This window comes from Thermobia domestica, chromosome 2 (assembly GCF_964235325.1).
Source record: "Thermobia domestica chromosome 2, izTheDome1.hap1.1, whole genome shotgun sequence".
Classification (NCBI taxonomy): domain Eukaryota; kingdom Metazoa; phylum Arthropoda; class Insecta; order Zygentoma; family Lepismatidae; genus Thermobia; species Thermobia domestica.
In genome coordinates this window covers 134,636,584-134,663,108 of record NC_137455.1, presented here as the reverse complement: position 1 = coordinate 134,663,108, position 26,525 = coordinate 134,636,584, and the positions used below count along the sequence as shown (strand labels likewise).

Here is a 26,525-nt window from a genome sequence, read left to right as displayed (position 1 = left end):
AACGATAAGCAATAGATTTCCATAGGGGGTCCACAAAATCTGATCCAAGCCATTTTCTCAGAAATGTTAGGACTTGGAAATTTCTACTAACACGTAGTGCATATACTGTGTGGGTCGACTGATTGAAATGTTCGTAATAAGTGAGCCTGGGAGCAGGGATCATTTCAAAAATTTCAAATTGAAAGAATGTCAAATTGTATGGCATTCGAATTCTCGTAAAAGAATTTTCAACCACAGAGTACATTATAATCAGCAGAAGCTCTACTCAGTAAGTAGTGAACAAATCGCATCCACCATTTCCAAGTTCCAGTGTAGGCATCAAAGGAATTATTTCTAGTACGTGCTTTTTTTCTCTCTTTCTTTTTTGTCAAAACGTATTGCCGTCAGGCACACACACGTGCTTGCCAGCACACTTACACTAATGTCAACTCGAATTTATTTGTCAGTTGTTAAGTTCAAGAGATAGTAAAATCTGAATTCAGTTGTAAATTTAACCTTAGGTTAATTTCACGGCAGGCTAAACCCGTCTGAAAATTCTTGCACTTGGTAGATATCATTCCGTTGGTGCCTACATAGGACCTAGGAAATTGTGGATGTTCTTCGTTCATTACTTCCTGAGTAGATTTTCTGCTGGTTAAATGTACTGTATGGTTGTTTATGCCGACATTCTTTTGCGAACTTTTGAATGCTATCAAATCCAATTTGGCATCATTTTTCATTTGCAATTTTTGAGTTGTCCCCTGTTTGTAGCCCGAGGGGGTTACCCACTTACCACAACACTAGAAACACTGGTCCCCAAAGTACTTGCACGTGTTAGGAGAAATCTCCAATTCCGAACCGTTTCTGAGAAAATGGTCCGAGGCCAGACTTTGTGGACACCATGTATATTTTTTAAAGAATAGTTTCTGCTACTTGAAGTTGGCACCTTTAATTTCTTTGTATATATTATTTATAAATTGTGAACAAATAAAAAAATATGAGGACAATCCTAAACAATGATAAATACTGTATCTCCATATTTTATTTTTGATTTCTAAGAATGTTATTCGACGTTAAGTTGGCAGTGTTCATTTTGTTTTTAGTATAAATTTTTATAAATTGTGAACAAGTGAAAACATTATGTAGGCAATCGTGAACAAATAATGAACAATCAATTATCTAATTTTCAAGAGTGACTTCTACGTGATGTTGGCAGCTCCCATTTTGTTCACGAATCGTGAACAAACGAAATTTTTATGTGAGCAATCGTGAACAAACGAACTACTCACTTTATTTCTTATTTTGAAAACTGGGTTCTGCCAAGTTTACACACGTGGATTTTAAAGCTAATTAAGGATAGTTCAACAAAGTTACAACTAGAAACATATGCAATACAATAATCCATTTTCATTTGCTGAGATATATTTTATTTATTTCCTGTATATAATGATCAGTTAAAATAGAAAATATAGTTAAAGGAGCAAGAATATAAAGTTTCTATTGTTGGCTTGGCTGCGGGAATCCTCTATTTGTGATTACTTCTTTGTAGAATCGAGCAGAATCCTTTGCTGTTCGAGGTCTTGCTGGGTCATTGAAGTCAACATGGTAAAGGCCATATCTCTCACTGAAAAATAGTCAGGTATTCTACTATAAATGACTACAATTCATATTATTTCAAATAAACCAAGAATTACACACGATAAAACATGTAATTTAAGAAGAAGAACTAAATATACAGTAACTAAAATAACATTTTAAAGTTAGATAAATTTTTATATAGATTAAAATAAAATCACGATAAAGTCTGCATTGCACTTACGGCGGCAATGTGTATTGTACGTCTGTATTGTACCGGACGCACACACTACAAATGCATACAAAATTTTAATTATCGACAAGACTACTTAGTACACTTCACCAGCACATTTTGATTTTAGGAAGATTGTCTCTGAAGTCTCACGTAAAATTAGCTGAACGTTTATGTTTGCTATTTTTGTTTTCTTTTACAAAGATTATTTCTGACGTCTCAACAATTTTGTATGATTTTTTCTTTATTTTATGAATCAAAATAATGATATTATTATTTTATATAGAAATTTTATGTTGATTGCATGTATGAAATAAATTCATGAGCTCGGTTTAACGCATATTGCAATGATTTTATAGGTAGAGATTAAATGACGGTCGGGGCTAGTCTGCCTTTCACCAATTTATTATAAAAATTGCTAATTACAAATATCTTTGATTACAAAGATAAAAATAGTGTCTATATTCTTATTGACCAGATGAGAGAAAATAGCTGTTTTGCACGTGCCTCTTCTCTCAAAACAGTCTCCAAGGCACCTGCAGGGTTCTGGCGAGTCTTCAAGGAAAGCCCCCTAAGCCCAAGGCAGCTTCGTGAGGCTTGGTTGTAGTGAGGATCCCTAGCCCAATGCGACCTCGGGTAAGGATAGGTGTACCCCTAGTCCAATGCGACCTCAGGGCAGGTGTTGGTTAGTTGATCGGTTGGTCGACTGATGCCAGGTCCTTCGAGGGCTGGGCTTTTATTTGTCCTCTTCGGGTCCTTTCGTGAGGTCCGTCTTCTTTCGGCTTCCCTTGTGTGTCTTCCGTGTCGGTTTCTTGCCTGCTACACTGTTTACAATCAATAACAGTGTTGTATTGACATGTGCTTCTGTTATGATGTGGGGATCCTTACACCCCCTCACTAGAAAAAGATAATCTCCAAGATTATTTTTGAGAAAAATATATAATAGTTAGTAATAAAAATTATTTGCACCACAACACTGATACATTTGGAGACACTGTATAGACACTATAAAATACTATAATGCACTGTAAAATAACTATGATATTTTGTTGTGATATTTATATGTATAGTGCTAAACATTATAGTTCCGTCCCATCTAAGCAGGATCAAAGTAGTCACTATCGTTTCCCTCAGAGTGAGTAGAAGTGTCATCACTGTAATTAATAAATATAGACTAGTTCATTAATTGTTGGTTTCTATGTGTATGTCACATCCGGTGTTTATAGTCTTTATCGGTTGGGTCTCGCTTTCGTAGTATTAGGTGCTGACTGGTTAAGTTTTGTTTTGTAAGGGATTTATGAAAAATGAGGCACAAACTAATTGTTATTAGAAGTAATGAAAGGATAATAATTAGAAACTTTTCTTTTTTAAAAAGAGAAGTAAATAGAGAATGTGAATATTTGGTCACTCTGTATAATGTTATTAAGAGCCTGATTTTATGAACATCCTGTATAAGGAGAAAAATGACGTAATAAGCATTCATGTACTTTGTATTGAAGAAGCGATGTTGGAAATAAGAAAGCATTGTATTTTGACCTTGCAAGGATTAATGACTTTTGAAACTAAAAAAGAGAAAAAATGTTGATCTTGCATTTTGCGAGAACGGAAATACTAATGTAGCGAAGTTAAATGACAGAATGAGATACAATTTAAAGTTGAAATAAAGAAGTGCGATGGTTGTCAGTGCATCTTTTTTTTTTCTGTTGTTAGTTCATCTTCTGTTGTCGGTTAGTACTTCGAAACTCGTTATATTCCTCGTCGTCCATTTGTGCCTCTATCTTCTTAATTTTGTGTTCCCTCAGTTTGGTTTCCGTAGAATAGTTTCAAGTGGTCCACCGCAATTTCTGGAATTATTTACTTGAATTTAGGTGGTAATTCGACTCGATACAAATTTGAATTAAGCTTCTCTACAATTCGAGCTGGCCCTGCGTAGTGAATGATAAAGTGTGCAGGTAAACGAATCTTTCTTGTGGAGTAGTATACTAAAACAAAGTCCCCTGGTTTATAAGTTGTCTGTCTATGGCGTCTGTCATAAAACTACTTTTGTCTGTTATATGCCTGTTCCAGGTTATTTTGCACTTTCTTCCTGATGGCTGCTAATTTATCTCTGTCAACTTGTATATGTTGTTTTGATTCGAGCGTACATTCTGTCGGGATCCTAGGTTCTATCCCAATAATAAAAAGATTGCTGAATATTTGGTCCCTCCTTGTACGTAAGTATTAATGCCAAAAATAACTTGCTGTAACCATCTCTCCCAATCCGTATGGTGTTCTTGTACGAAAAATTTGAGACAATTTTGAATAATTTTGTTGGTTTATTCTTATAATCCTATTGAAGCATGACTATATGCGGGTGAGTATTTATGGGTGAAATCTTATTTCTGCGCTAAATGTTGCAAACAAGTTGCTCCATATACTGGGTGTTGGTCCCAACACTGCGTTGTAAATGCTTCAAATTTGAGAATAATATCATATTCTAAAAATTTATCTATATTTTCCGCATTTATTGCGTCCACCGTTTTTGCAATAACATAACGTGTAGCTAATTCTGTGGCTACTAGTGTATACTTATTTCTTCCTTCTTTACTTGGGAACTGCCCGAAGTCGTCATATACTCATGTTGTTGCTATCTCACCCACCGGGTGCTGTAGTAGTTCGACCTGTTTCTTTTGTGGTAGCTTCTTTAGACGTTGCCAGCTCTGGCACGTAGTATTTTGTGAGGAAGGTAGTTTTTGAGATGTGGCATATAAAATTTCTTTATGGCGGTTTTATACGATTTTGAGAAACCGAAATGTGGGCCAGTTGCTTGGCGGTGGAAGGGTGTGAACCACAAGTTTGCTAACGATTTTGGTATGCATAGAAGATGTAATAAACCATAATCAGGATGGTTTTGTTTTCTACATAATATCTTGCCGATTTAACTGTAGATATTTTGTTCGGTTCTTTCCATTCTAAAACAAAAATTATGTTCTTATAATAGTCGTTCCTACGTTGCTCTATTGCTCATATTTTGGAGAAGGTTGTTATTTTCTACCTCTAGAGTATTAACTTAAATTCCAGGCAAGTGCTGTGCAAAGTCGTATGCGCTGCTGACAAGGTCGTCCGCAAAGCTTGTAATCCTATCTGGTAGGCCTTCGAAAATCATCCTCGTCGTGATACTGAGACTTTGAGAGCTCGTCTTGTGCTCCATTGTGCATTTCAAAAATTCGAATGATTTTCTGTTATGATTGAGTTCGAAGGTCATATATTTGCGGCTCTTAGGATGCAGCAAAATTTGGAAGTATGAACTGGAGAGATCAATAGTTGTTATAAAGGTTTTCCCCTTTATAGGGTTCAGGACATCCTCTGTAAATTGAAATGGTACCGATAAATACTTGGTATAACTTGTACATTTCTGTAGACTAAGAACATTGGAGAAAGTCAATTCCTATAATTATTGGCATTGTCCTGTCGATTACTCGAAAGTAATGAGTAAATGTTGTTTGACCTAGTTTAAATGTTATCAGTGCTATTTGATTTAAACAAATATTTTCCCCGAAATTCCTTTTACAATCGTCTAAATGGAATGAAACTCGTCCCAGGGGGTAAGGTATCGGACGGCCAGGCCGATATCGTACTTGCGGTGTCAATTATTCCATTTTGAGGTCTGATTTGGTTTTAATTGTTTAATGTGACCGGGTATTTCCCTCTTCTAGGGCGATGTTTTCTCTTCTCTCTGCCAATTGCTCTGATTGCTTTTCTATCATAGGAATTTTCTTACGCTATGTCATTGTTGTTGCTAGTTTCTCTTTGGTCTTCATGTTTTGGATGCTGATGGCTGTAAGCCCGCTTGCCAAGGCGGCCTTACACGTTTTTTTGACGCTTATAACAAACGGACGCACCGTGTCCCTGCTTCCGGCATATCGCACATACTACAATTTGATCCTCCCTGGGTGTGGCCTGCTGATTGTTCTGGACTTGGCCCTGTTTTTCTCTTTCCGTTATTATTGTTATTCCTCTTTCTGCATCCCTGATTTCAATTCCTCGGTTGTTTTTTATAACTTGTCTGCGCTATCGCGAGTGACAATTCTGTCATTTTATTGGCCAAGGTAGATAGGTCATTTTGTGGAGGATTTTGCTCGTGGTGGAGAAGGGTCTTTGGTTCTTGAGTTGTGTTCTGATGTTCTTGGATGTTCTTGGGGCTTTGATATGTAGGTACATAACTGCGCGTTGATTGTGTGACAGGTTGCGTTTGTACAGGATAGGCATGGTGATATAATTGTTGTAGAGGATACACTATTTTTGGTTCCGTTGACAATTCATAGGATATATTCTACGGCTTAGGTATAGGATTTTGGCCGTATAGCATGTGCAGTTTTTGCGATAGCTCTGTGTGCTCTCTTTTTCTTAAAAGGTCATTGGCGGCTTCCAATGTGTTTAATTTAGTTTGTAAGGCGTCTACTGTTGCAAACCTCTATCTTATTAAGGAAATCCATTTGTAATCCTAAGGATAAATGATGGATCTTTTGTTTCTCTGTCGCTTCCGGTAGTAACTGCCTGATTGCTCAGAGTTTACGTAAAAAATATGAATCTATAGACTCCTCTATTTCTTGTTGGACTTCTATTCCAAATAACTCCTGTTCCGCTTTATACGATGGGACCTTCTGCCTACTTAATGATACTAATTTAGATTTTAAAGCTTCATAGGACATCGTTTCGAATTGATTTTGGTTTTTAAGCTGCAACACGAGATCTAGTGCTGTGTTTTGTAGATATATATTGGTAAAATTTCCTTCTTCTTAGCTGGTGACCATGCTTGCATGTTTGCCATATGATCGAATAGCATGAAAAATCTGTCCGGGTCCTCGTGCTTGTGTCCCGAATACTTCGTCAAATGTGGCATGTTAAAGGATATATTAGATGCACTCTCTGTCATATTTGTATTATTCTCTCCTGATCTATATGTTTGTTTACCTGATCTAGTTTCCGGGATAAATTGCACACGGGAAAGGTAAAAGAAAAGAGTGGAGGGATAGCGAAACTTAAAAAAATTTTGATACTGATCTTATCAGTGCCTGCTAAAATGTTAATAAAAAGAGCGCCCCGTACAAAACTCCGATGCCTATCACCATGTAATGATTTTATAGATAGAGACTAAATGACGGGCCGGGATTTGTAGTGAGGATCCTAGTCCAATGCGACCTCGGGTAAGGATAGGTGTACCCCTAGTTCAATGCGATCTCAGGGCAGGTGTTGGTTAGTTGATCGGTTGGTCGACTGATGCCAGGTCACTCGGTAGTTGGGCTTTTATTTGTCCTCTTCGGGTCCTTTCGTGAGATCCGTCTTCTTTCGGCTTCCCTCGGTGTCTTCCTTGTCGGCTTCTTGTCTTGTACACTGTTTACAATCAATAACACGTGCTGTATTGACATGTGCTATGTTATGATGTGGGGATCCTTACAATATAAATGAAGTTTGACATTACACTTACTACGTGCTGAAAATATCTTTTATAAAAAAGTTTTATGTGTCAGTCATTATCGAAGGATGATGCGATATTGAATTGAGTTGAGTTTGAGTTTAATGTCCCTTTCAGCAGCGAGACTATATGAGACGGGACCTACTGATTAACGTGGAATCCGAACCACATGAGGATACGGTATTGAGTATGATTATTTCTCAAATACAGCGCTGACAACCATGTTTGCATTTCATTATTGGTACTAGTATTATATAGAACTTACGTGTAGCCTGCCCCCCATTCGAAGTTGTCGATGACACTCCATGCTGTGAAACCTTTTACGTTACAGCCATCAATCTTGACTGCCTTCAATAACTCGTCAAGGTAAGACTGAAATTTAAAATAAGAAATAAAAATTAGTGAAATGGAATAATAGTATATAGGCATGCTTTAAAGATGCAACACTTACATCTTTTTCTATCAGAAGTCCTTCTTGCGCTTACGTGACGTTATACCAGCGCTCGTGTGACATCATTTTCACCGTCCTTTTGTTTTTAATAATTATACCGAACGTTAAATGATATAAGTTTGTTTCTATTATTTTTATTTAATTTTTAGTTTAGCATCCCTTTCAGCAGCGAGATTATATAAAACGTGGACTTACAGCTTAACGTGGGATCCGAACTCTATAAGCTCCCGTCGAAAATCGAACCCGAGTATCCCACGCGAAAGGAGAGTACGCTAACCGCTTAGTCACGAGCTAGCTGTTTCTATTATTATTGTTCAAGAGATTGACAGATGTTACCTTTAAAAGATGTGTATTAATTCTTATAGGTGAATGATTTTTGACACATTGAATTGTAAAAAAGACTAACTGCCAAAGAGTATTACTGTATGAATTGGTAAGCGGAAAAGAGATAGCACCTTATTTTTGGAAACTCAACTAAAACTGCTCACTAGAAATAGCGTTACTCACACAAAATATTTGTATAAGGCATTTCTAGCGTATGTTAAATCCTTTCATTTGTCAAAATACCATAAACGTTATGAGGTTGGATAATTAGTTACATAAAAATTGTTATTGCGGAATGTTTTCCATTCTTTTAAAGATTACCCTTTTTCCACTTACGGATTCACAAGCTACCTTTGTTGCTTTCCCATCTAGTAGTAAGAACATTCTTCGAATGCTCGCATGGGAGGCATTTACACTGCCTTTCCAGAAATAAATACGCGCAGTGTTCCACTGGATTGGCTTAGATTGATGGATATCCGGTTTTCTCTAGTTGACTATTAACACAACAGATAATGCTGACCATGTTAGTGAAAGCAAGGATGTTGAGTAATCTTGAGTTGCAATAATTACTAAAAAGCTGAAAATTCTTCCGCTGGTATAGCGTCACTACACGGAAGCACCCGAAGGTTGACATGACATATATATGTATTTGTATTTGTCTGTCTGCTCTACGATAATTTTTCTGAAATTTATAATGTTTTAACGAACTTCTCGTGATTTTTATTTTACACTTTTCAAATAGTTCTAGTGGGGGTTGCACTGTAACCGCTTACCAGATTTGCTCCTGTCATCCAACCATTGGATATTCTTGAAATATCTTACCTTCCTGGTCAAAACATCGAAGAACATCTCCAAAAAGGAATTACAGAACTCCTACCTGGTCGTTCTCAGGTCTCGATGATAAACGAACATGAAGCATCGAGAGGTTCGGATATCTCGTTTCAAAATCCTCGTGGACGCCCAGAGGATTGCTCAAAGCATAACACGCAGAGATACTATTAACACATGAAACGAAAACATATTAAATAAAAATAATAATACACTTATTTATTAGATGCACTAAAAATTATGCAGAAGAAAATAATAACAACACGAAATACCTGTATTAGTGTGGATAATTCACTACTTCTACAAGCACTAAAAATATACAAAAACTTACTTCACATCTCGTTAACACTAAATAGCCCTTTTAAATTCTTGAGATATATACACGAATAAGAGTTTATATTTTGAAGATCACTGTATGAGCTTTTCTTACACCACTACATAATTCACACTGGGGGTAGCACTGGGAGTAGTCCCACAGAGTATGTTTTAGGTAGTTACTGCGCTAATCCAACAAAAATATTCACAGTAGTACTTCACTAGAATAAATGCTTAAGTTCACTAAACATGGGACTGTAATTAGTTCGCAATGTAGAAATCCAAACTGCTTATGTAAACCGATGACTATATATGCACTTGGTCAGAGGACCGGGGGATTAGCTGAATAGGGTTAGCCGCTAATAGAATCCTTGGGCGACTATGTTATAAAGTATGCCCCTTCATGCAAATGTATAACGAACCAAACGAGCATAGTTGCTACGTAAACGTATGGAGTAAAACTCGTCGAGCTGATGTACTCGTGGTAGAAATTGGACTAACCAACTGTTCAAGATTGATAGTTCATTTTAAACTGTAGTCTGGTTTAAATAACCTGCATGAACATGTAAATCAAATATTAAAAGAATTTGCGTTAACACTGGCCACAATATAGAAGAAAATGAAATTAATTCAAGCCTGAGAACTTTGAGATAAGAAGCTGCTTATCAATATTGGCTGGCGTCTAACAGTCTTTCGGTGCACCTGTGTAGTTAGTATTTCCATATGAAATCGAAGAAACACATAATTTAGTTCTTAATAATTATTTAGCACAGTTTATGCATATTAATAAGTAAGGAAGCAACACTGAATTGTCCAAGCAGTCGTAGCACAATTTTCACACATGCAGTTGAGAAAATGGATTTTGCCTTTGTTATTCACTAAAATATTTTCACTGTGAAATAATGTTTTGCGCATATGTATTGGTGAATGATGAAAAGTTCTTTTGTTCTTGCTAGTGGGAAAAAGTCAAATTGTCTTCTGTTTCCATCGAAGAAAAGAAATGAATTTTGTTGCAAGAATAAAATGTAAATCGAAGAATGATTTCTCTTTTAAAAATATACAGATGTCCCAAAAATACTTATACAACCCGGCAACGGCTATAGCAGCAAAATTATTTTCCACGATGACTTTCCTAAAATTTATTTGATAGTGATGAAATACGACGTATGTTTCCTTTGAGGCTCCTCAACCACACCAATGCTTGAAGTAGAGAATAATTTTATAAAGAACCAGGGTTCCAATCTGTGCTTCGGTTCTGAGCGCAGCTCTGGAACACACAATCGTGTTTAGAACGTGACTGGCACTAAGTGATTCAAAACAAAGCGTCTCGTAGGTAAACCCGAAGTGTATATTTAGGCTTCGTCTCAATAGCCCCACTCATACAGATACTCAGGCTTGGGAAGATCTGGGTTCGTTCCTTGACGATATCTTCTTGAACCAAATCACAAGTTTACAAATTCATTGCAAGCACAGGATTTCTAACTCCGGTGGTTTAAAGTTGGTGTGTTTACTAGCCCAGCAAAATGACTGAAGAATAATGGTATCAATACTCCAATAGGGCATCGAACTGGACACATATATAAATCACTTATTATCTTGAACGTCCATAGCTTCGCATAGTAAGATCTTACACTAACATACACATGTAAATAATATTTTACACACACATAAAATTAAAATATTTACGTGCAAAAAATAATAGTAGAACGAAAATGTGTCAAACAAATGGAAACCATTTAAATTTTCCTATAAGATTTTTTCTATCATAATTATTTCTATCTTATTATTATTATTATTATTATTATTATTATTATTATTATTATTATTATTATTATTATTATTATTATTATTGTTATTATTATTATTGAATTATTCAATATAGAACATCACAAAATTTTCTATCGAATGAAAATTGTACAAGTATTGGTATTATTAATTTCACATGTTAATATTATTTATGAATATCCAGATAATTATGAACCTACTTTTGTTAGCTCTTTTCGTTATAGATGTGCCCCTATATTGAACATGCAAGCGGGCCACGTATACGACGAATTTTGAGACCAGACAAAACAGGTTAAGATCCTTCGAAACTACTAACATAAGATACAGGGTGTTCAGAAAGTAACTATGCAGTTAATAACTTGCCGTATTTTATTTTCCATAAACCACTTTAAACAACTGAAATTAACTCGAAGCTAAACTTTAATGTCATGGAAGTTGTAAGAGATGCTAGAATTGATCCCATTGCACTTGAAGACACAGTTGTACACGTTTCTGCATGTTCTTGAAGACGTTGTGCAGAACATCGGGAGTGATGTTCCGAATGTGACGTGTCAGTGCAGTTTGGAGTTCTTGCATTGTGTGCGGACTGCCTTCATAGGCCTTTCCCTTCAACGTACCCCATAGAAAGTAATCCAGTGGAGTCAAGTCGGGTGAATGCGGAAGCCAGAGTCCTCGAGAGATGATGCGGTCACCGAAGATGTCCTGCCTTGTGGAAGGTATGTGCAGTCGCCCCATCCTGTTGTAACCAGGCATTCTCAATTTCGTCCTCATCCAGTTCACCTAGGAAGGGCTCCAGAATGCAGATGCAGTACCGTTCTGCATTTATGGTGTCCTGAAAGAAGATGGTCCCAATGATGCGTTTACGAGTCAAGGCGCATCAAACACCAATCTTTTGATCATGCAGTGGGGACACATGAAATTCATGCGGATTCTCCGTACTCCACACACGACTATTCTGGCTATTCACGTAACCGGAGAGGTGAAACCATGCCTCATCTGTGTAAAACGTTTTGTCAAGAATCCCCTCACCATTGTCCTGCAGGAAAGACGGAAACCAGTTGTAAAAGTTCACAAGCGCCGGGCGATCGGTGTCTCTCAGCTCATGCACGACCGAAGTTTTGTTCGGATACATGGACAGTGACTTCCGGAGAATCCTGTGAGCGGAACCCACGGACATCTGGGCCTGCTGAGCTAGTCGTCTAACCGATTTCTTTGGACTGTGCAGCATCACGTCTTGCACCTCCCCACCTTCTCTGCGAATGTGGTTGTGGATGGCCTTCCTGATTTTGGAGCATTATGAACGCTTCCGGTCTTTCGAAACTTGGTGATGAGGTTCTATACGGCATTGCGGTTAGGTATCTTTACTCCTGGGAACTTTGCTCAAATGCAGCTTCTACTGCTGAGGTAAACTTGTCTCCATTGCGGAGCACATGCTCCACAAGAAACACTCTTTGTTCGATCGTCAGCATGATGACCTGGATCCCAATGATGTCACACAAGACGTTGGTCTTCAATCAAACTGGACCTATGAACAAATACAAATACCTGGTCAAATATGGTTTAAATATGTTTCAAATATGTTAAACAATGGAAAATATTGTATTACTAAATGACAATCATATCAGTCATCACTTAGTACAGCACAACACGGCACTGCATAGTTACTTTCTGAACACCGGGTATTATAGATTTATTGTAGAACTGTGTGATTAAGCACTGTATTCTTATGAAGGAATACGCAGGATCTTTTTTTTTTTTTAATGATGCGTCACTTATCACGAAAACCAGTCAATTCCATAAGTCTAATATAAATTATTATTTATTCATGCTTTCGTGTGGCTTCGTTTGTTCTCTACAGGGTGCCCAATATACAATGCAAGCCGGAGTTTGGGATAGTAGAACTTTTGAACCGGAAGCGGTACGCAAATAATGGTTATACCAAAATGAAGCCTTATTCATGCATATATTTTTAAACTAGGAACCACACAGTGTTGCCAGATGCAACCAAAGGTGTAAATCTTTTTTTTTTTTTTTTTTTTTTTTTGCAAAACATACATTGACTCATAACTCATACGTATAGATGTTCTGTCGTTAATTTTTAGCTCGTATAGTTGGAGTAGCTTGGAAACTATGGAATGGGAAAAATATTTTTTTCATTTCCACCGATAACTGATTGGATGAGGCCTCTGTAAGCGGTTACTAGGGAATATGTGGTTTTCATAAATTAACATTCTGAATTGGCAACAATGCTGATGTTTCAGTACATCAAAATGTGTGTTAAGGATCTGTCTACATTATGCAATTCCTGAAAACAATGAAAAAGAAACTTTGAAACTACCGTGATAAAACTTTTACTTACATGCACCCGGCACACTGTTATTCATTGAATCAAAACGGGGACACTTCCAGAACCTGCCGTAGAACTGATAATTCAGTTCGTGATGAATAGCAATGTTGCCGGGTGCATGTAAGTAAAAGTTTTATCATGATAATTTCAAAGTTTCTTTTTCATTGTTTTCAGGAATTGCATAATGTAGACAGATCCTTAACACACCTTTTGATGCACTGAAACATCAGTACTGTTGCCAATTCAGAATTTTAATTTATGTAAACCACGTTTTCTCTAGTAACCCCTTACATAGGCCTCATCCGATTAGTTATCGGTGGAAATGAAAAACTCTTTTTCATTCCATAGTTTCCAAGCTACTCCAACTATACGAACTGAAAATTAACGACAGAACATCTATACCTATAAGTTATGAGCCAATTTATGTGTTTTGCAAAAAGATTGATTTACACCTTCGGTTACATCTGGCAACACTGTGTGGTTTCTAGTGTACTTCAATCGTTGCTTAGTAGTTTAAAAATATATGCATGACCAAGGCTTCATTTTGGTATAATCATTATTTGTGTACCGCTTCCGGTTCAAAAGTTCTACTATCCCAAACTCCTGGTTGCATTGTATATTGGACACCCTGTAGTATTGACTGTTCTCTTCACGCGAGGCGTATTTCCAAGTTCGTGTGTCAAAGTGTGTGAGTGACTTGGGTGATCATCTGAATAGGGACAAGAGAGAAAAACTCTTTTAGTTTACACCAGTGAAATATAAAATAATACAAATATTATTTTAGTTTGTATGGGATAACATGCACATTATTACATTATACTATTTATTGGATAACCTCTTACTTATTTTATTTTCCACAAACGCACTATTTTTGCATAACAAATCCGTATCTTGTCTCAAGAAAATTGACTGAACTTTTGGGACATCCCCTTATTAATTTCTTTAGTTTTAAAACAAGAGGTGGTACGACTTTTGGGCGATTCTCAGCGTGGCGCACGGGACATTTGTACACAAAAACTGCTTTTTCAAGCAAAAATGTATTTTCAAATAAAATAAAATGTATGTCAAAATTAGGGGGAAATTATTAGTGCACAGTTAAATAAAATTAAACACTGAAAACAATTGCAGATTTGAGTTATAAGCCAAAATTAAGCGTTACGGACGGGACTCAGACAAAAATCTCATTTGACAACCTCAATTTCATTGAATATTCTCTGCGATTTATGGCATCATTTTCATTTTATATGCCATCACTTATGTCCTACATTCATTCTCCTTACTGTGCATTATATTTTTAAATTGGAAAATAGAATTTAATTAGCTTCACATTATGTTTTCTTTTTTGACTCACCGTTACGCACGGGACAGAAAAGTAACCATGCAATTGTTTGGTTGTTCTAAGACTGTTATTATGCAATATCCTTACTAAAGAGATTGATATTTTAAGATTAACATTTGGACATTAACAAGCATAAAAAAATTTGCATCTATAATTTAATTTGAATGAATTAAATTACATTCCAAAGTATCAACTAGGAAACTCGCCTAGTGTTATTACTATGTCTTTGGGGTATTTGTCTGAGCTGTGATTTGTGGCGTTCAAACCACATAATGTTGCGCAACTGTTGAGCTGCTCAATCCTCTGTGCTACCTACCAAACGTAGAGTCTTTTGAATGTTGACATTGTCAGGTGAAATGCGGGAAAGTGAATTGAAGGGAAACAGTTGGTTTTTGGTTATTTGGTATTATCGATTATTACTTCACAGTGAAGATTTGCTTTAGTGTGAATTTTTTTAAGTAAGTAATATATTCACAGGCAAGTCACTCTGTTCCAAGTAATATTGTCAGTGATGAACTGAATCGATCAATAAAAGCAATAAGTGACGCTGAAAGGGCTAGAAAATTTAGACTTAAACATAGGAACAAGGTGAGACTGAAAAATAAATTGAGAATACAGTGTTATAGGCAAGTTAAAAAATTAACTCTTTCTTCTCACGCCCCTTTTGTGAAATTCATTCCGCATTGTTTCGTTGTTGACCATTTGGAAGAGGAAAACACACTAAAATGTGAAGAAGAACAAGGTAATTCAACTTAGATTGGTTCAAGGAAAACGAAAAGAGTGCCAGTGTGATATATTTTTTATTAAGTGATGAGAGCGACATTAATTCAGAATACAACTTTGAAGACGATGTTGATAATGATATTCCAATCCTCTAACTGTCGTGCTCAGAATAGGTAATATTAGAGCAGGTGTATTTCTCCTAGTGAATTTGATTGTGGTTCTTCCAGAAATAGGATTAAATAGTGGTATGTGTGTGTGTGTCTGAAAGTGATGTAGAAGAAGATGAGGACACTAGAGTAATAAATCTGAAATGCATGTACAATAGATGTACAAAGTCTTGTTTTGATGAAAAGAATAGGTCTTATGTCTCATTTGATCAAGTTTTAAATATACTTCAAGCACCTAGTTTGTTGATAAAGGGTGAAAGAATGTACTATAAAGTTCTAGAACCAATAGCCGTTTTTGTAAAGAGCTTTGAAGAAAATCATTTACCCGCTACAAGACTGTCAAACCAACTTAGATATCTACCTTTCAAACGAAAAGAAAAAAGTATAATTCATCATGATAATTTGTTTTTAAGCCACGTGGTAAAGGTTTCAATGTAAGTTAACGTAGACGTTTTTGGTAGTTATGCTTGCTTTAGTTTCTCTCAGTAAATTCATGTTTCTTTGAGTTAATATAAAAGGTTATTGTTCATTATTTAACCTCGATAACAATAAACAGGTATTGAAAGCTTAATTTTATTCATTTCCTTGCATAAATCTGTAAATGTCCCGTGCGTAACGTTAAGCACGGGACAACATTTCTATAGCTCACGAAATAAATAAGGAGGAAATAAACAAATTTAATAAGTACCACTAACAGGCTAATAATAATTCTACTTTGGAGCAAAAGTTTCAATACTTTATCTTCTACAATTACAAAGGAAACACGAAAAATACATGTTTTCCGTTACGCACGGGTACAGCAAAACATGGCATGAGAAAACTACGATTTTTGCCTATCAGAATAAAACATTAATTAAAACAAAATTGACAAATTTTTGCCAAAGGCGCACTTCATATTTTTTGCTATTGTTCATATAATTATAGATTTAGAATTGAGTTTGAAAATTATTTGAAAATTGGAATATATGAACAGCAATGAGCATGGTGTAGAACAGTTAAAGTCTATGTGGTCAAAACCTAGTAAATATATTTTACAAAAAGATTTTAAATGTCTCAGTAAACATCATAGTTTCAAATTAATTTTGAAAATTTACTGACAATGGACCACTTGCCAGAGAATCGCCCTTTTATATATGAAGTAACTGCTAAAAATAACTTCGAAGGATCACAGAAACCTTCTATAAGGAACACATCTTTTTCTTCACAGCTTGCTGAACTACTTGAAGCATGTCTAAAGCAAAGAACGAAACAGTGGCGTAGCGTTCAATGAACCAGAAAATCACATATAGCAATTCTACATCGTTATAATTTATACCATCTTAATAAATAAAAATGTATGTTCCACGTCAATTTAATAAAAAAAAAACAATATCCTATGGCTCAGTGGTAGAGTGCTTACCTCTGGTGCGTGGAGTCCCTGGTTCGATTCCCGGCCAAGTAAGCTTATGGCGGACAACATCGTGTACTCTCGTTTCCTCCCACATTATCATTCCACCAATTCTTCCATCATCATTCACTCCGTCTCAAGGGACATAATCCTTAAACTGAAAGATTTCATTTCATTTCATTTTCTTCCAAGAGAATATCATTAGCCGAGAAAAAGATGAGTCATAGATCTTGTAATATTTTCACAATCCAAACTGCAAGCGCGTATATACGCCGTGACCGACAGTAAGTACAGAGTTAAGCTGGCTAAATGGTCGTGTGGCAAACGAACTATTTAAAACGAACGCCGCCATTCTTTCGGTATTTTAAGAACACTTTGTAGTGACCGTGACGATGAGTGATTAACAACGTCGGATACGGATAACCTAAAACATTAGCCTAATATTACATTAGCCATAATAAATTTATTTTTTAACTTCTTTTCTAAAATTACAATACTTCCCATGTAGGAAAATTTAATCTTAATAATTTAATATTCTGTATTTAGAGGAATATTATATGCAATGTATTGACTGAGAGAATAATGCCAATAAATAAATAATAAACATAAACAATACTCACTCTCAAATAGTCAATTCTGCCAGTGTCATTCAACTCTCCTCGATCAGCATATCCACACTCTGTTACGTAGACTAATGGATTATTGTATTCAGCTTTAATCCAATTGAGTAATCTTCGGAAAGCCCACGGAACAACCTAGGCACAAAATTAAGATAATAATATCAGTCTCACAATTATATTGACTACTGATTGATTCCTGAAAAGCAAATAACACCATTTATCGTCCCTTCCAGCAGCGAGCCTATTTGAGAAGTAAACCTACAGTTTAAAGTGGGACCCCAATACATGAGCTCTCTCTGGAAACTCGGTCTCCGGAATCAAAAACACGTACTCTAACGATGTAGCTACAAGTGAGCTCAAAAGTAACAAGAATAATATATAACGGAACTGTCGGGAATGTTCCAGAAAAAAAAAACTTGTTTTATTTAGTAGAAACTTCAAGTTCGAAATATTCATATGTATGTAGTGATATTCAATTATTAAAATATGCTATGAAAACGTTCCAATTATTTGAAAGGATAAATAAATTGTTACTTACATAAGTTTATTTAGAAGGAAAAATGTTGATGACAGTAAACTTAATTTATAACTATTTTATAATTGGAATCTTAGTGTGTGGAAGTCTGGCAACACTGTTCATATGAGTAAACTTACCCTAAGCCAACCAGCTGCTGATCCTGGCCAAGAAGGGTCAAAACTTTGTATGTGAGAAGAATCTCTATCGTAGCTTGGGTCAGCACCAGTCACTCCGGCTTCTACTAGATACGAAGTATAATGGTTCAGACCGAAGAAATCACCAGTACCTGTCAAAGCATAAAGCTCTTAATGTCACAAAGCACTGAGTGCTCGTAGGGAGAAAGATGGGAGAGACCAAATCAAGAATTTAACACATTTTCTAAGCATAGAGTAGATCAGCGTTTCCCAACCTTTTTCAACTTGCGGCACACTACGGGTGTAACTTGAATTCTCGCGGCACACTCATAGATATTATTATTATTACTATTTGCAAATATAAAATACCATGTTTTTTTTGTGATTACTGATCTTCTCACAGAGATGAAAGCTCGATCACTGATTTTCCCCTATGCTAATTCATTATGTTTATTTTTTTATTCTAATTTTAAAATAGAAAATAATTGCAATGAAATATAGGACTCAGGTTTTTAAAAATACACTTTCTTTTTCGAAAACTGTATCCAACCTTTCACTAAGAACGAAGATTACTAAATAACGGACGAACAAAGAAATGTCTTGTACTTTTAATTTTGCTGTTTTAACCAAAGCCGGTGCATATTATTCCAATCACACAGCTTACGATGCCTCGGTCAAAACACAGCTGTTGAACAAAGTGTTGTTCTGTCTTTCACGTGCGAATGAGTGTTCTACGAATTTTCATATGACGCGTACAGTACAAGTGCTTCCATTTCTCGGTGTTAGTATGACTCTCAATTGAAGCGTAACATAGTAGCTAACGGTGGAAACGTGTACGAGCCGAAATACTGTCTGCTACACAGTAATAGATGTAGAATAATATATTACAATTACAGTATTTTTTTCCATGGTAGGAATTCATAGTAATGTGAAATACAAAAGTATACATTTTTTCCTATGTCTTGCAATTTGGTTGCTATAGAATTAATAATTTTGTTTCGATTTCCTCGCGGCACACCAGCGGCCCATTCGCGGCACACCAGTGTGCCGCGGCACACCGGTTGGGAATCGCTGGAGTAGATTTATGCATAATATTATAGGAGAAGTTTATTTAATAACATATGGTCTGTAATCTTTTATAACATCTATTTTTTCAAGCTACTTTCTGATCTGTTTGAAGATATAGGTCTATCCCTATATTTGTCATATATTGTTCTTTGAATTAAAACCTGGAGAGTTAGTTATCTCTTAAAGTTTATTGGTAAATATAATTACATGAGGAACCAAAACCAAATTAAAAATATGGAATTCGCAAAAATAGAACAATTGTCATCTAGACTTCGTTCCGCTTCAGTTGAATTCAATTCGTCGTCAACATCAGAAGTCGTTTCGGTAACAATAATGCTCGTTGAGTCATATACAGGGTGTTTATGAACTATACTGACAAACTGAAAGACGTGATTTCTCATATCAAATAAGAAATGGCCAATACGATATATGTTACTGGCAGGGGCGTAACTAAAGGTTTGGGGGCCCTCCCGCAGACAGTGTAGGGTGGGGCCCCTTTCTAGGTCCCACTTCGCAATTTGGGCCCCTAATTGCTGGCCCCCCGCAATGTGGGGTCTGCGGGGCCCTTTTTTACGCCCCTGGTTACTGGGCATTGAAACTGGAACTTGGCCTTGAATTTTTGAAGAAGAAAAGTTGTTAATTATCATATTTAGAACAAGAATTAGCAGAAAATATGAAACAAACCTGTTAGTTTCATATTAAATATGAAATAAATGCAATGTACTGTATACTTATAATCAGGGGCGGACTGGCCATAGTGGAGCTGTGGAGCTTTCCAGAGGTGCCGGTCCATTACAATTTCAAGGGGTCGGTAGACCTAAAAGACTTTCAGACAGAACAGAATGACCAAATCAAAAAATTTAGGCTATATCTGTAAAACATTTTTAAAATGTAGACCTATTGAACAGTCAAAATAATGAATTTCTAAATTTCCAATTCAAAAATTGATTCTTTTCCTGAGGTAATAGGCCTCCACTTTCGAAATACAACAATGTTCTTTATTTTGCATAACGCTCAGGCAAGAGCTGTAATATAAAAAGAAAGAAAAAATAGACTAATGTGTCTATACTGATATTTTATCTCGAGTCAGCGGAAAGAAGGTAAACGTGGGATGGAAGCGATGAAACCCTTAGAACATATTGGAGTTGGAACAATTAGAAAAATTAATATTCGATAACAAAAAAAAAAAAAAAAAAACTTTTTTCTTAAGGGGCCGTTTGGTGGAATTGTTCCACAGTGAAAATTTCATCCCAGTCCGCCGCTGCTTATAATAAAGATTTGCTAAAGTCAATGAAAGATTTTGAATTCTTTCCGTAATCGTGAAATTCATTAGTAGTTTCTGACTCTATTTTAAAGTAACTTAATTACCTGTTAGTACTTTACTTTTGGTAATCGTCATTAATTCAAAAATATTTCTGTTCATATATGCTTTGAAACAAAAGATCACTCATGTATATTAGGGTGCATCGAATTTCCACTTTTTTTGAAATCAGCTTACCCTTAGTGATATTTTTTGCGAAATGGCCTCCATATAACGTGTAAAAAATTGCAAGTCTATTGGTCAATATCTTTAGGTGCCACCAACGGCCAAAAGTTTTAAAATTTTGTTAAAAATTAAATATTATTTTAAAAAAATGTAAAATATCTAGTTTTATGAAATATGGTTATCCTATGTGGTTTTGTTTCTGTAAAAGGTCAATATTTTACGTGAAAAAAAATTCAGCTTGATGAGTCAAGTCATTCAGGTGCCACCTGTGGCTTAAAATATGGACGAATGTGTCCCTACTTTTTCATTTTTAAATTAAGTTGCATTGTTTGTGATTTATCTGGATCGTTAATTAGATAAGAAAGATTTTGTTTTACATCTGCAGCTATTTGCTTATTTCCAAACGTTAATGATGGAAATAACCCAGAACTCACCATGAGGAGGTGGCTGTAGTTCGAGTTCTGCCCACCCGTATATACTAATGTTGCATATGGTAGTGCAAGTCATATTGTTACTCTTTTACCTCAAACTGTTTTTCTTTTCTTTTTTGTATGACATTCTGGTATGTATTTTCTTGATTGTAGTGTTGATAGGACAAATCTATGTCGTGCTTCTTGCCCACATACCGTTGATGCCGCTTCTGTCCCCAAATTCACCATTCTTTCTACCGCGCGAGTGTGAAAGGGTAAGGATGTAATATATTCATTAGCCATTGGAGCCTTCTTTACATTTTCTCTTTGCTTCTGCACGCTCAAGTGTTGTGTCAGTGGTGGCTCCGTCAGCGTCATGTTGACCAATTAATCATATCACCAATTAATCATCATACACACGAATGAGCTCCCATTTCGACATTTGATTGAATTTATAGACGGCAAATCTACTGGACCAAATACATTTAAAGGACCGATAGGATCAGCACTTCCAATCTGCGAAAGAGTTGTCACTCCAGATTTTTCAGCCCGTTCCAGTAGACTGGGATCTCAACTTTACTGAGGATTCATTAAACACGGATCAAAAATATATGCTGAATATCTGCCAAGCGCTTTCTTCAGGAGAATGGCCTATTGAGTTAGCTCACATGAAGCCTGGTAAAATTCATCAAGTCAGATGGGTAATTACAGCAAATAGAGTCTTACGTTTGTGCGTGGGAACAAAAGAACCCACGAATGAACCTAAAACCATCGTCCAGTACATCATGATGGTCTACGCGTCACTCTGGTTTGCTGTGATCCGTAATACATCGTGTGCAGAAGAAGCTCGTCATTTGTGGCAACTCATCACGACTTCTCGCCACATGGAAGCGAAATACAGGAAAATAATTGATCCAGTGTCCGTAGAAATGCGTGGTACGGTCATCCTGAGAACCTACTTCTATCAGTGTTGACTGACCAAGATGCTAACGTCGAGAGCTCGGCTGGGGGCGAGTCCTAAAAGCAAGACAAACGACTCAATCTGGTGATCGCGTACCGGTACGAGAATTCGTCATCCCTGAAATCAACTTAGAAGCGACAAACTATGTTGATATGATTAATTGGTCAACATGACGCTGACGGAGCCACCACTGACACAACACTTGAGCGTGCAGAAGCAAAGAGAAAATGTAAAGAAGGCTCCAATGACTAATGAATATATTACATCCTTACCCTTTCACACTCGCACGGTAGAAAGAATGGTGAATTTGGGGACAGAAGCGGCATCAACGGTATGTGGGCAAGAAGCACGACATAGATTTGTCCTATCAACACTACAATCAAGAAAATACATACCAGAATGTAATACAAAAAAGAAAAGAAAAACAGTTTGAGGTAAAAGAGTAACAATATGACTTGCACTACCATATGCAACATTAGTATATACGGGTGGGCGGAACTCGAACTACAACCACTTCCTCTTGGTGAGTTCTGGGTTATTTCCATCATTAACGTTTGGAAATAAACAAATAGCTGCAGATGTAAAACAAAATCTTTCTTATCTAATTAACGATCCAGATAAATCACAAACAATGCAACTTAATTTTAAAAAATGAAAAAGTAGGGACACATTCGTCCATATTTTAAGCCACAGGTGGCACCTGAATGACTTGGCTCATCAAGCTGAATTTTTTTTCACGTAAAATATTGACCTTTTACAGGAACAAAACCACATAGGATAACCATATTTCATAAAACTAGATATTTTACATTTTTAAAAATAACATTTAATTTTTAACAAAATTTTAAAACTTTTGGCCGTTGGTGGCACCTAAAGATATTGACCAATCGACTTGCAATTTTTTACACGTTATATATAGGCCATTTTGCAAAAAAAATATCACTAAGGGTAAGCTGATTTCAAAAAAAGTGGAAATTCGATGCACCCTAATGTATATTTATGCAAAACGCTAAATGGGTTGCGTACCAGTCAAATTAAGTAGTAAGAATATGTAAAGTATTCACATAAGGAAGAACAGTTTAATTTCAGGACTGTACTTTTCAAACAGCGCAAGTACATAGCATTAAATGTTGTCTATTAAATTTTTTATGGGCGTTCTAGCACATGCATACCCTTCTGTGTAGTGTTTATAATTCAATAATTGGACATCTACAGATCCATTTGGCGTTTAATACTTTTTTTTTAACCTTCCTTACATCCCAACTGTTGACTTCTATATTAGACTCTCCATCAAATTTATTTGGAGAGTTCAGTTTAGTTCATTTAATACGGAACAACAACAATCCATTCTCACCTCTAATATATTCTACTTCCTCTGGAGTGAAAACCGGGAGACGTGATCGGTTTCTTCCTTCGTTGAAAGAATTTTGGTCGATGATTTCTCTCATTAACGCAGGGTAATCTCCTTCTTCACTGTAAATTGGATGTGCATACCAACCAGACTACAAAGTTACACAAAAAAATAAATAAATAAATAAATAAATAAATAATAATAATAATAATAAAACAACTTATACAACATGTCACACAGTTGTAAATATGAATTAGGAGCTAATGAAAATTACCAGATACAATAGGAGAGATTTGTCAAATACAAATAAATGGAACTGGCAGGCAGGCACGTAGCCAGGATTTCGTGAGGGAAGGGTCCGTGACATGAAATATTGTGTTCATCCACCAAGGGCTCGATCATTCTAAACTATTTTACTGGAACATATATTGGTTCGTTTAGCCAGGATTTCGTAACGGTGGGGGTGGGGGGGACGTGATATGAAATTCTGAAGGCTCAGGAGCTTTATCAATGTAAACTACTTTACTATCAACATATATTGGTTTGTGAGGACAATAAAATGAGGATATGTTGGTAAGTATTTTAATAACAAAATATGAAGAAATCTCGAGTAATAAAAGAATAAAAAAATATTGAAAAAGATTTTACAATATATACGTTCCTTTCTTTGTTAATTCAAATATAACAATTTGCCTTTCATTATGATCTCAATTATTATGAAAAGTACATATTCACTATTATAAAAAAAGTACATAGCCCTACTCAATAATGTCTTGTAAAATATTTTACAATATCTGCGTTCCTTTCTCTGTTGCATCAAATGCTAATAGAACTTTTCATATAAATTTTTGTTTTTATTATTCCGTCAACTACTGCCGGTTCCAAATGACAGGTTAAAGGAGCAGATGGAAATTGTTTTTGAAATAACATGTTTGATTCTGCAAGGATGCGATAAAAAATGTCCACGTTGTTACTTAAAGGCACTATGCTTTCGGAAGCTTGAAATCTCCCTGACTAGTAGCAGAAATTCTGTGAATTCTGTAACTTTTCTAGAAATTTCAAATTCCCTGACTCTTCCAGGATATCTCGCTCACCTCGCCACCATGTATCGCAAGTAATACGAATCTCCTCATAAGAAAGAGTAACCAAAAGCTACCTGTAGTTTTTTTGTTTTTAATTTTTAACGCTGACCCTTCTTTTCTCATTTCATTTTGTTTCATCCTTAATTTTTTCATTTCTGGTGTCGAAGGGGGTGGTCCGGACCCCTCCCTCTTGGCTACGTTCCTGCTGGCAGGAGAATATTGAGCATAAATTATGGTTGATAACGTATAAATGTAAGAGGGTGCTTCTGGGATGAGAAACAGAACATGAATATCAGGGAGTTTGTTTAGATGGTTAGGGAATCCCACCAGATATAATTGCTTATGTGTTCAGAGAGAGAAGTGGACATATGGTATGAAATAATATTAAAGAATTAATCTTAATTTTGTCAAACTTGTATTAGATACAAGAATGCTAATTTCACAACAATAGACAATCGAATTTATATTATTAAAATTTAACTTAAATTAACTTTAACTAAACATACTTAACACTTGCAGTTAAACAATGTATTTACAGCTTCATTTCAGGATTTTTCCTTTACGAAAGAAAACCAGAAAGTTCTTGCCCTCATCATGATAGATATTAGCTAGGAATCTGCATGTTTGGTGCTCGGTCATGTCTACATATTCATCTCGTATTGTTTTACACTTCTCACATCTATGGATCAGTCCCTTAATACTATATGCATCAAAGATTGGGGAGTTGGAGGAAAACCAGGATTCCACTGATCTTCTTCAAAACGCCTATCCCGCCATTGTTCATTTATATTTGGGAAGAATCAGCCAGAGCCAGATAGGATGAATGCAATAGATGAGGCGAGAGTTAGTAGCAATATTGTCGCACAAAAGTGAGTGTTTCTGTTGTTTGGTGTGCCTCTGCTTTGTCTGCTAGCAGCAATACAACTCTGGAGATCAAACCCCGTCTTTTTGCTTTGATAACATGCGTAACTTTTGAAGCAGATTTCTGTAATATGTTCCTGTTATTGTAATCCGTTTTTGTAAGCAGTCAGTCAATATCACATCTTTATAGTTATAAAACATGGATAACGTTACCTACCTGAATACCTGCATACATGAGGGTAGGATATCTGCACATTTCAACCTTTGGAAAGTGAGGGAAGACCATGTGTGTGTTCCATATTTCACTCATTTCTCTATTTTCAGGATCAAACAAGTACACCCAATATACATCTATAGTCACTGCACTGTTTACAAAAGCACCCTTATCTTTGCAGTAAACCTAATGTTTTGTACAAATTGCATATATAGCTGTTTCTGAACAAGTGTCAACTACCGAGGAACCACCTTGCTACCATTTTGCTCATATGCAAAATGTCATGTAATTAATGTGAATGGATTTTCCACTAATATTCACCTCCCTGACTAAAATAATTAAAAGTCATACATCTATCTTCAAGCACTAGCTGCTTAATTAAATTTGCCACCACATTTAAATCTGTAGCCGTTGAGTGACTATATTCTCTTGGGTCATCCTGTAGATTTGTGCAACTACATTTGAATTCTCTATTCCAGCGTTCACCGTGTCATAAGATGGGCATTCCTAATCATACACAGCTAACGTCTTTTCGTGCCTTTTTTTTTAAAAAAAAAAAAAAGATTGACGAAACTAATTATAACTCTGTATTTGATTTTGACCAACATGCTGCCTCCACCTAGTTTTCTGGTTGTAACATCAATTCAAGAGGACCTAATTGTTTCGATATAAGATACACTCACTCATATTAGTAAGTTGCCAATCTTTCAAATTTTTACATTAGTTTTCTCATGTTGAGGGTAAGAACTTTCTGATTTCTCCTTGTATAAACAATATTTGTCTACTTACAGAAAATTGCATTGAAATTTCTGCAGCATGTATATCTTCTTCCGAGTCCGTTTTGGGCTCAGACCATCCAATTCCCATTGATATTCCAATAAGACCTGAAAAGAAGTAAATTATTTAGCATGTGT

At 35.9% G+C, this 26,525-nt stretch overlaps 1 protein-coding gene across 1 annotated transcript in view; it reads right to left on the bottom strand.

Moving 5' to 3' along the window:
- Nucleotides 1–1,398: 1,398 nt before the first annotated feature.
- Nucleotides 1,399–26,525, bottom strand: part of LOC145679186 (myrosinase 1-like) — a 42,473-nt gene continuing 17,346 nt past the window's right edge. Inside the window, exons 6-11 of the mRNA XM_081749774.1 lie at nucleotides 26,401–26,495; nucleotides 23,458–23,605; nucleotides 18,182–18,330; nucleotides 17,528–17,662; nucleotides 7,507–7,613; nucleotides 1,399–1,603 (exon numbers count right to left, since the gene is read on the bottom strand). Coding sequence (XP_081605900.1) covers nucleotides 1,477–1,603; nucleotides 7,507–7,613; nucleotides 17,528–17,662; nucleotides 18,182–18,330; nucleotides 23,458–23,605; nucleotides 26,401–26,495 — 761 coding nt within the window. The 3' untranslated portion in view covers nucleotides 1,399–1,476. The remainder of the gene's footprint in view (nucleotides 1,604–7,506; nucleotides 7,614–17,527; nucleotides 17,663–18,181; nucleotides 18,331–23,457; nucleotides 23,606–26,400; nucleotides 26,496–26,525) is intronic.